The sequence below is a fragment of the Camelina sativa genome, chromosome 2 (assembly GCF_030686135.1).
Source record: "Camelina sativa cultivar CO46 ecotype springtype chromosome 2, ASM3068613v1".
Classification (NCBI taxonomy): domain Eukaryota; kingdom Viridiplantae; phylum Streptophyta; class Magnoliopsida; order Brassicales; family Brassicaceae; genus Camelina; species Camelina sativa.
This window is the reverse complement of record NC_141881.1, coordinates 28,490,432-28,501,116: the sequence shown is the minus strand read 5'-3', so window position 1 is coordinate 28,501,116 and position 10,685 is coordinate 28,490,432. Positions and strand designations below refer to the sequence as shown.

At 32.6% G+C, this 10,685-nt stretch overlaps 1 protein-coding gene, 1 long non-coding RNA gene and 1 other non-coding gene across 3 annotated transcripts; 1 reads left to right on the top strand and 2 right to left on the bottom strand.

The window, feature by feature from the left end:
• Positions 1-620: 620 nt before the first annotated feature.
• On the bottom strand, positions 621-692 carry TRNAK-UUU (transfer RNA lysine (anticodon UUU)). Its single transcript has one exon. It is a non-coding gene; the product is annotated as a tRNA-Lys (tRNA).
• Positions 693-4,572: 3,880 nt separating this feature from the next.
• LOC104738735 (uncharacterized) lies at positions 4,573-6,130 on the top strand. The gene has a single exon (XM_010458937.3). It carries the CDS (start codon positions 4,857-4,859, stop codon positions 5,838-5,840), a length of 984 nt encoding a protein of 327 aa, XP_010457239.1. The 5' UTR covers positions 4,573-4,856; the 3' UTR covers positions 5,841-6,130.
• A 1,877-nt stretch (positions 6,131-8,007) lies between these two features.
• On the bottom strand, positions 8,008-10,452 carry LOC104738730 (uncharacterized). Its single transcript, XR_015571369.1, has 9 exons — positions 10,187-10,452; positions 9,953-10,022; positions 9,798-9,868; positions 9,661-9,702; positions 9,460-9,555; positions 9,250-9,346; positions 9,041-9,115; positions 8,371-8,890; positions 8,008-8,275 (listed from the first exon to the last, which is right to left on the bottom strand). It is a non-coding gene; the product is annotated as an uncharacterized LOC104738730 (long non-coding RNA).
• Positions 10,453-10,685: the final 233 nt, after the last annotated feature.

Genomic DNA, 10,685 nt, shown 5'->3' with positions numbered 1-10,685 from the left:
GTGTATGTTAATTGTTTTAATTATTGGAAAAAAGAGAATTGATTATGGAGTCACAAGCTTAATTAATTTTTTGGATAATTTTATACTGTATCAGATAAGTTTCTGACTTTTGAGTTTACTACTTAGACAAACTAATTAAACTTTGAGGTATCAAATTTGTTAGTCTGTGTGTAAAATAATTGTATCGTTTTTGTTCATAATTAGTGAAAGCCATGGGGGTTAAATTGGATAATACAGAAACACTCTTGAGTATTTTTGATTTTATGTTAATCTCAACTATTTTATTATTGTCAGTGTGAACAATTAATTCAATACTTTGTAAATTTTCTTAAAAAATTCTATTTTGTTTGAACGCAAAACAAAATGTGAACAAATTAAAAAATAAAAAATATGAACAAATGTTTTTAGAAAAAACAAAAACCAAAAAACAAATGGTTAAAATTTTACTTGTGCAGACGCTTAGTGGACATAAAAAACGTCACGCTGTGCAAACCTGAAAAGTCAAAATCCAATATCATTATCTGCATTTAATTTCCAAAGCCCATTTGGCTTTTTGGATTACTCCTGCCGCCTACGTGTCGTTTTCAAGAAAAAAAAAAGTAAAAAGTCGATATAATATTCGCCGTCTGTGGGTATCGAACCCACGACCACGTGGTTAAAAGCCACGCGCTCTACCACTGAGCTAAGAAGGCTGTTTTAATTTATAATAGTATAATAATGTTTGTAAATGATATTTTCAAAAAGAAAAAAAAATCATAATAATAAATTAATTATAATAATGTTTGTAGATATCTTTTTCCTTTTTTCTAGCAAAGAGGTGAATGCTTTTATATGTTGGTTTTGGCTTTTTGTGCAGTTTAACGGTTTAACCATATCAAGAACCTTGATCTAGTCTGCCAAGCGGCCCGCGCCCACCAACTTGTACAAGAAGGTCTTAAAGTACATGTTGCAAGATAAAGGCCTTGTAACTGTGTGTGAGTGTCCTGCTTCTAGTGGATTGACATCTTCTATAAGGCCTAGTACTTTGAAGTATACGCTATACGATCGGATAATATTCATCATCTATTATAAATTTTTAGAAATTATGTTACAATATATAAATATGTGCCAACCATGAAGTGTTATTTTCATAAACTACTGTTGTTTGTTTGTCTCTTATAATTCGATAATTATTTCATTTTCATACATAGCTCAACTGAACTACGACTTGCTCGTCGTCGTATAGTGTGTGTGATTCTAATTTCTAAGTCAACTTAAGTTTGGATAAACTCTGAGATTAAGCTTAATTTATACAATAAACCATATGTATATAGTTTTATCTCTTGACCACCAAAGCTTTACAGATCAGAAGTAAACAATCCAGCCCCCTTGCACGTGTTTTTTTTTTACAATTATAATCATTCGAGTTAATCATATGCTGGTGTTGTGTTGACAAAGACTAATTAAATAAATCATTAGGTTTTAACTATACGTGTATCTTTTTCTTTTCATTTCTTGTTTTGACATTCACTATACTGTGTATGTATCTTTGATAACCTCAAAGAAATATATTTAACGTCAACCAATGAACAAAAATAACGGTTTCTGTTTTTGGTAATGGTTGTATTTTTGCATCTTCATATGTGTTTTTATTTTACTATTTAGTACGATCTAGAGTGACATGTATAAACTTCGATTTGTGGTTTCATTTATCATTACAAACTCAATTGTATAATTGATTAGGTGGTAGATTACATGTCACGATACTCTGGATCGGTTGATAAAACAACACTATCCGAAATAACATTTAAACAATGATTGACGGGCTCTTCGTTATTCAAGTAATCAAGTTATATGTGGTACGTAGTCATGATGATGGTGATTATATAAACAATATCAATATATTTTAAGAGAATTTTATACTTAATCGATATCTAAATCTTTTGGTACATTAAATGTTTTATATATTATGGTTGTGAACTTGTGAACGTAGATTTAAAACTATAAACCATAGTTATTAGGTTTCTTCTTATAACGTAATATTTTTACATAAAGTTTAAACTGTAGCATGTAATCCAGGTTACTTCTATGTTAAATAAAGAAAAACAAAAAGATTAAAAACAAAGGTATGGGGGGGAATGTTGACTTACAATCTGGTGGTAGCATGTTGTCCATTCTAGTTATTGGGGGGTCCTTATAATCCCACCATACCATTTTTGGAAGTATTTCATCTATCACAAAAACAAAACCGATATGGTCTAAATTTAGTTTTCTCTTGGTATGAAAAAATATATGTGATCAGTTTGGTGATTGATCAATTAAACACTTAAGTACAGAAGACCATGATATTTGACTTTCTTTTTTCCTTTTTATACAGCACCATGATTTTGATATAGTTTGTACTCATATGCTTGTTGTTGCGTAACCATTCAAATTCATATAATGCATATTGTTAGTATTAATTAAGATGGTAAACTGTGCTCAGATTGCAAGAAAAAAAAAAGAAGATAAATTGTGATACACGTAGATAATTAATTATGGGTATATTTTGTTGTGAATTATGCGGTATCATGATTATAATAACACATTTATTGTCAAAAAAAAACACATTTTTACTTCTTAAAAACTACTGTTGTTAAGTCATTATAATAAAACAACCACCAGTAAAATAATTATATTTGAAATTTCGTACCGAGGAGAATTTAAGTTAATAATTCTTCATTTATGAAATCAATATTCATGTGATATATATATATATATTTTTTCATCTATCGTAAGTACTAAGTAGCAATATAATTACAAACCATATATACTTCCAAATGATAAAATAATTGGTAGATTTACTTAATTAATAGAATTACTTAAATAAATCGGTAGTGTAATTAAGAAAGAGGCATGCCAACGTTATATTGGTAATTCACCTAACCATAGTGTCGTCAGATGTTCGGTTGTACTAAACTACAACAACGCCAACACTTCAACGGTTCAACCTTTTCTTTGAGATTCTACCATACTTATCAATATAATAATATTATACTATTTTTAATTTGGAATATATATATATATATATATATAAATTTATTCAAAATTTGATTGCGATGTTTAATTTCTCCATATATAATTAGGCAGAGTTCATCCGATTGAATGTTCTGTCTTTGTTATAGAAAAATCATGAATCATTATATTCATTACTAATTGATATACTTGATATATATATATATATATCCAAAATTGCTAACACCACACATGGTAAAAACCGACAACTTATGCTTCAACTGATGTTACTAACTGATCGGATCGATCAGTAAATCATTTAAACTTTGAAATTAATGATCGATGAACGTATACTTTTCTTAACCACCATAGAATTTATATAGCACTAGTCAAAAAAAAAAAAAAAACTACGAATATTCATATGAGATTTTCAGTTGAAAAAGAAAAAAATATCAAAACGATTGTCAAAAAAAAAAAAATTATCAAAATGTTTACTCCTCGAAATGTTTGCAAAGACATGTGAAAATAAATTTGCAAAAAAATTTCATGCGAATTTTCTCGTTTAGTTCTTCTAATGAGACTCAATTATAATGGATCACCCCTAAATTATATATTACAACATGCCATTAATTAAAAAGGACATTATCGAGAGTGGATGATAAGGAACAATATAATACTTATAATATATATAATATTATTTTTGGTCAAATATATAATCAATTATATATACGAAAATAATTAATTTCAAACAAGCAAATGGAGAACTCCCTAACTACCAGGTCCAAGTCAATAAGACTTCACACCAAATGCATGCCACAGGTTGGACAAAGTTTGATAATTTCTCTCTTCTATCGAATTGTATTTTGCTCTTGGATATTAATTTTTTAACTCTTAACTTGGTTATAAAGGTTTCTTATATATTATTGTATTATCAAGAACACAATTGGAAATCATATATATAATCGATCAAATGATCTAGGCTAGACTTTCCACTAAAGCTAAACTTAGTAGGTGTTGTATAACATATATATGATCAAGTCGCCTCAAGACAAGTTCAAAAAGTTTGGAGATTTCTCACTCAAAAATCATTTTAAGTTGTTTTACATTATGAGAAAAGCATTCAAAAAGAGCACCATTTCTTTCCAAATTATTAAAATTTTATTTTACTCTTTTTAGCTCTTATCATTATTCAATTTCTTGAAAGCTAAGCCTCCGGTTTCCTCAAACCTATCATTATTAACCTTTCAATTGAATACTAATTCATAGAACTCACTCTCTCTCAATTTAATACGTATCTTCACACACACATACATACATGTATGTATATACAATGGAGTGTATAGTAAGCATCCAAAACCAATTAAAGCACTAAGCATATCACACAAGCAAAAGACTTTTCAAAGATATACGTATCAAAACTTAAACCCAAAAAAAATGATAATTTTATTTCTTCCTAACAACATTACCTACGAAACAAATCTACATTATACCCAAATAGAACCTAACAAGTAACAAGGAAGTGTTTGTGTATTGTTTTATACTGAATTGTCTTCTACGCACACAAGAAATATTCCATGCGAAAAAAACAACTTTGCTTTACAAATAAAAAAAGAGGTTCAAGTTTATTAACTTTGTCTAAACAACTCCTCATCTTCAGGCAAAATCGGTTGGCCTATCTCCATTCCCTTCTCTAACACCCAACCCACAATTAATTTTTTAGCAAAAAAAAAAAGAAAATATATAATATAAAAAATCATTACACATATTTATATATATACACATATAAAAAGGACCTTCGTTGAGAAAGCCCTTTCAAGATTTGGTGGATCATTCAAGAAACACACACATCTTCGAATTTTTTCTTCAAAGTAAAGAAATCTAGAATGAAGAAGACAATGGAGGAACCAAGCAAGCTCATGAGAAGATCAATCCACACCTTCCTCAAAAACTACCACCGTGTCACCACCGCAGCCGCTGTGGCTCTCCCTTTCTCAGCCGGTCTTCTCCTCTCTCAGCCTTTCTTCTCTTCTTCCTCTTCCATCCTTCACGCGAGGCTTAACACGCTCTTTCGTGGAGCAGGTTTCTCATCTTCTCTTGATTTCTTCAACATCTTGAGCCTTAAACTCTCACAAACTTTTGCTTCATCTTTGTTCACTCTCCCTTTCTCCCTCACTTTCCTCCTCTTCTCCAAAGCTTACGTTATCAAACTTCTATCAAACAACAACCACTCTGCTGATGATTCCTCTGTTTATTACTTTCGTCTTCTCAAAACTTACATTTGTAGCTTCTTCTTCCTTATCTCTGCAAACGCCTCTGCTTTTGCTCTGTTCTTCTTAGCATTCAATACCCTTGAAGCCTTTGGTTTCTCTTCTAGAAACTTTTACACTTTCCTCTCCCTATCCTCAGCTATCATATACTCAATCATCATCGCAAACGCCTTTGTCATCTCCAATTTAGCCTTGGTTTCGTCACCTTCTTCTTCCTCTGGAGGATACACAAACATTCTCAAGGCGTGTCTTCTTATTCGAAAAAGAACTTCACCAGCATTGGCTCTCGCTCTGCCTACCAATCTCGGCTTAGCAGGAATCGAAGCTTTGTTTCAGTACCGTGTCGTGAGATCTTATTACAACGGAGACAGAGATATCACATCCATAGCTCTTGAAGGAACGTTCATAGCTTACTTATACGCACTCTTCTTGGTTCTTGACACCATAGTCAACTTCTTCTTTTACCAGAGCTGTATCAAGAACGAGGAGGATCAAAAGATTGGTAGAGAAGACGAGTACTCGATCAAGATCCAAATCAGCGAAACAGAGAATACGAAGATACACATCAAAGGATCAAAGGGTTTACAGACAATCTTGTGACTGTCTTGTTTTGGTTGGATGTAATTATTGATTGATTAAGAAGAAAAAAGTGAAAAACTTTATGAGATTATTGATTCTTTAAGGTTAATCTTAAGTAGCTTTCACTTCAAAGAAGGGCAAAGGTAAACAGTAAAGAAACAATCAGAGGATCTGCACACACAAAAAAAAAAAACTCTCTGTTTCTGCTTTTCTTTATTATTATAGTCCTGTTGTTCCTCTTTTACTTATATTTTATCCACATTGTAAAGTCAAATATACAAGAAATTTCAATTAATGCAAAATCTTTCACATTTGGTTAATCCTACAGTAAAATTTCATTGCCGACATAATTTTGATTAGTTCAATTAATGCAAAAATTTTCACATTTGGTTAGTCCTATTAGCAATGATTTTGATTACTTACATAAGTTTAATGAAAGATGTTGACCTGATCTCACATTAACAAGAAGAGTCTTTTGTTAGTGAGAGCAAAAAAAGATAAGTTTTCAAGCAGAAATCTTTCATTACAAAAATAGAAGAAGAAGTGTCATAGTTGTCTTTCAAATCGACAAAAGATGCGAAAGCAAATGAACACTTTTGTTTTGTTTTTTTTCCTTTGGAATTAAAATACTAATAATACACTGAAATTGTGTTAATTGATAAAAGATTTAAATTTAAAAAAGACAGAAGGGACTAGTTGAGTGGTCTACATCACTAATCTCTTCACTTGAACCTCTCAAAATAATATGCCCTTAAATACAATAATTCAGTTCTACCTAAATTTTCTTCTAATGGAGAAAAAAATATGGAATGAGTCTAATTTACCTTTGTAAGTTAAAATAGTGGAATCTAGAAAATTGAGTGAAGGAAAGGGAATTAGAGCATTTTAAGAGATATATAAGTAAAATATGGAATGAATCTAATTTACCTTTGTAAGTAAAATAAATGTTTGCTTCAAAAGAGATCAAGAACCAATCATGCAAAAAAACAAAAAAATATATATATCAAGCAAATTTTGTGGCTTACCAAACATATCAAGGATCATGGTTCATAAATTTTTTAAGGATGTATTTTTCATAAAATCCAGGTCCGACCGACCGAACCTATCAAACCAGAAAACAACCCTTAAACCGGATTTTCTGGTTGAACCGGCCGGTTTGTGGTTTAAGAGAAAACCTCTAGGGTTTCTAATTTTTTTTCATAGTTCGTTCAGTTGAGTTTTTCTTTCTCAACCTGTGAGTTATTTATGAACTATATAAGCCTCGGTTACAAGCAGAATCATACTTTGTTCAATCTGTTTTTCTTCTAAAACATTATTATCACCCTAATTAGACCATGTTCTGTTTATTAGGGGATTTTCCTTTATTTATAGGATTCTTTGTACCCTTCTTTTTATATGGTGATTGGAGCTAACAGTTTATTGTCAAGTCATCGTATATTTCTTAGGTTACAAGGAAACTAATTTGACAATACTAGTTTTTGTAGCATTGAGTACAAAAAAAAAAACAAGTTATTTCTGAAAAACTTGTTTGATTGATCGTTATAATTACTTGTGTGATATTCAGCCCTTGAAGTGGAGTTTGGACATAGAAGAGCATGAATTAGCTCACAGAGTCACAGTTGTTTGGGGAAACTTTTAGTTTACGTTAGCACTTAAACACCAACCAATCGCTTTCTAATCCCCTCCTCTTGCTAAAAACCTCAAATTCAGATATCATTCGTATGACTTTGGGGAAAAAAATGTAGCTGCTATAAATTTGGAGGAAGCCATGGGGAAAGACATCAGATCTAAAAGACTGACTCCAATCGTGATGAGAAGCATAAAGCTTGATCTGGGCTCCAAGCGGCAGTCAGGTCGCCATTAAAACGACGCCTGCTGTTGACTCGGTAAAGATGGAGCCTTATATTCGTAAAACATACAAAAACATTCGAAAAAAAAAAACATAGATCTGTAAAAACGAAGTTTCAAACGGAGAGAGATGAATAATGATGCTGAGAGAGAGAGAGGGATGATAAATTTGAGATTTAATAGTGAGAGCCTGTGGGAGATTGCAAAACCCTAGCACTTTGTGTTGTGTATAACGGGCTTTATTGAGCCCAATAAGACACCAATTACTTGGGCCCAATATAGCAATTAAATAAGACTATGTTTCTTAGCTTTAGTCGTCAGGACCATAGTCTGTACTCTGTAGTGTTCAAAACTTCAAATTGTTTCATCAGGTGATCATCTTGTTTTGCTTTCTTAAATATTATTTTGTGGCTTACCAAACATATATGGTCCATAAACTTTTTTAGGATGTATTTTCATAAAATTCAGGTGAGACATGAAGATTGAAAGGTTATGCTTAGGTGGTTTTCCCTCTGCACAACCTTTCCGTATAGAAATTCAAATCATATTCCGACTCCATTTCAAGGCTATCACAAGCCTCAGCTTCCCCTGACTGATAACAGATCTACCTGCGAATTTAGACATCAACACGTTACAATACATATATCACTGACTCTATACATGTTTTTGAATATTCAGTTTAAACTAGAGATTAGAAGCTAACCTTTATACTGTCCCTAATTAAGAAACAGCAAAGATCTGTGAGTTTTTCATTTCATCGAATTGGCTCAATCTCTGGAAAGAGTTTTAGGCTACAGGCCTTGAAGCCTCGCTATCTCTGATAACTCTGCTATAACCAAGCTTAATGGGTTGAGCCACTGAACTGTTCACAAGGTTAACAGAATCCATAACTTCGTTCGCGATAGCCACATCTAGCTTGCCTTTTTCCTTTTCTTCTTCTTCCTTTTTCGTTCATTCTTCTACTCCTGAAGTGTCAATATCAGTTGGCTCTAACACAGTTGCAACTATTGGTCCGGTAATAATGTGCAAAGGGGGAAACTCAAACGGGATGGCATCCAGGCCAAACCGTTCTTGGTACAAAATACGACACATGGGAACTGATTGGTATGAAAAGGACCACTTGTTACAGGGTAAGTACTTGTGGGGACTGTTTGAGTGTAAGGAGGTTCTTGGAGAGATGATCGTTTATAAATAAGAAGTGTGAGGTTCTTGGAGAGATGATCCTGCGTGATCAGATTGTGTGAGTTTGTTAGAAGCATGCGTGCTCTGTTACAGAGGATAAGAGAGTGAGAACTGTAAATCACAATCTCTAATCATATACTAAACGCAGGACGAAGACAGAGCATACAAAAAGACTCGAGAGAGAAACTTACTTGCCGAAGAGGAACATTGCGCTTGCAACAACCCTTTGGTTTCGTTATGGACAATACACGCGCATTACACCGTCACTGCAAACAAACAACAACAGTATGAGTATACAGACCTGGTTAACTGTAAAAAGTTTAGCAAGAGCCTAAAAGAGGAAAAAACAAAAGAGACAAAACAACAATATGTATTACGATGTACAAAGAAACAATATTACCTTTGTTCAATAGCATCTTCAAGCTTTCCTTTGTATAAAGCTGTTTTAGATGACTTCAGAAGTTGCGTTCCATCAGCAGAGATGAACATGCTGTTTGCTGCAGAGATTTAGAATAAAAAGTCTGATCAATAACAATGGCTGAGTAACATATTAGAAAGAATCGAGATCTTCATAGAACATGTTTCAAATATCCTTAATCTTGTCTATTACCTTGTGAACTGGGACCAGATAGACCACATCTGTTTTCCGTAACGATGCTGGAGAATTCATGTCAAAAAAGTCCCTTGGAATCAACTCAATACCCACCTGAAAAAGAAAAAAAAAATATTAAACCACAATCCAATCAATTTAGTAAATAGCAACAAGTTTATAACTCAGTCAAATCTTCTGGTTAGAACATCCATAAATTACCTTATGGCATAATCCACAGAGAACGGCAAACTTCTGTAGATCCTTGTAAGTGAAGGCAATAAGATCATAATCATATCATTTTTTCCAAGAATTCCTCCAACCACCGGAAGATCCTCTGATGTACATTCATAAATTACCTTATGGCATAATCCACAGAGAATGGCAAACTTCTGTAGATCATTCCTAGGACTCCTCTGAATTCTCCCTCCTGTTGTCACATGACTCAATCAAAGATTATCATTCATGATCCGAAAATACACTCAATCAAAGACAAAACAAAGGAAAGACTTACAGTTAAATAAAGCTACCAGATTTGCCATCGAGAGTGTCTTTGGTTCCTCCAAGCCGTGTGAGTGGGAGTCCTAGTTTACAAAACGAGACAGAGAAATGGCAACAAGGCATGGACAGAGAAATCAGTACAAGTATTTCGCTACACAATAGACGGAAAAAAAAAAAAACAAAGAAAAAAACGAGAGAGAAGCAGAGGAGAGAATTAGGGCACAGACGGAGGAATTAGATAGTTTACCAGTGAAGAATGAAGCAACGTCGTCGGAGAAAATAGAAGAAGACGTACGGGCGCTATATATATCTATTATATTTAGGGTTTTACTTCTCAAGCGTGCGTCGGAGATGTTGAAAATAGAAGATGCGCTACAACACCACAAACGAAAGAACATAAATAAATAAAAAAAAGAGAGAAAGAGAAGCAGAAGAGCAGAGATTAGGGCTCAAGAACAGAGTATGAATTATTTTAGTAGTGAAGAAGACAACAGAACTAAGCTATGCGACAACGAGAGAAGACGATTGCTCTACTCTTATATATAGAGACTTCTCAGCGAAGGAGTCCACCAAAATATGATTATAGAATAATTAAATATTTGTTTTATTGTTGATAATGTCAATATCTAATTGTTTGTACAACTAAAACAAAATCCGTATAATTCGTGATTATATAGAATTTTATAACACATTAATCATAATGAAGAAAATATACTTGTCGACAAAAAAAAAAGAAATGAAGAAAA

Bases quoted from the DNA above. Each gene is read 5' to 3' on its own strand.
- LOC104738735 (XM_010458937.3), top strand. From the start codon at position 4,857: ATGAAGAAGACAATGGAGGAACCAAGCAAGCTCATGAGAAGATCAATC.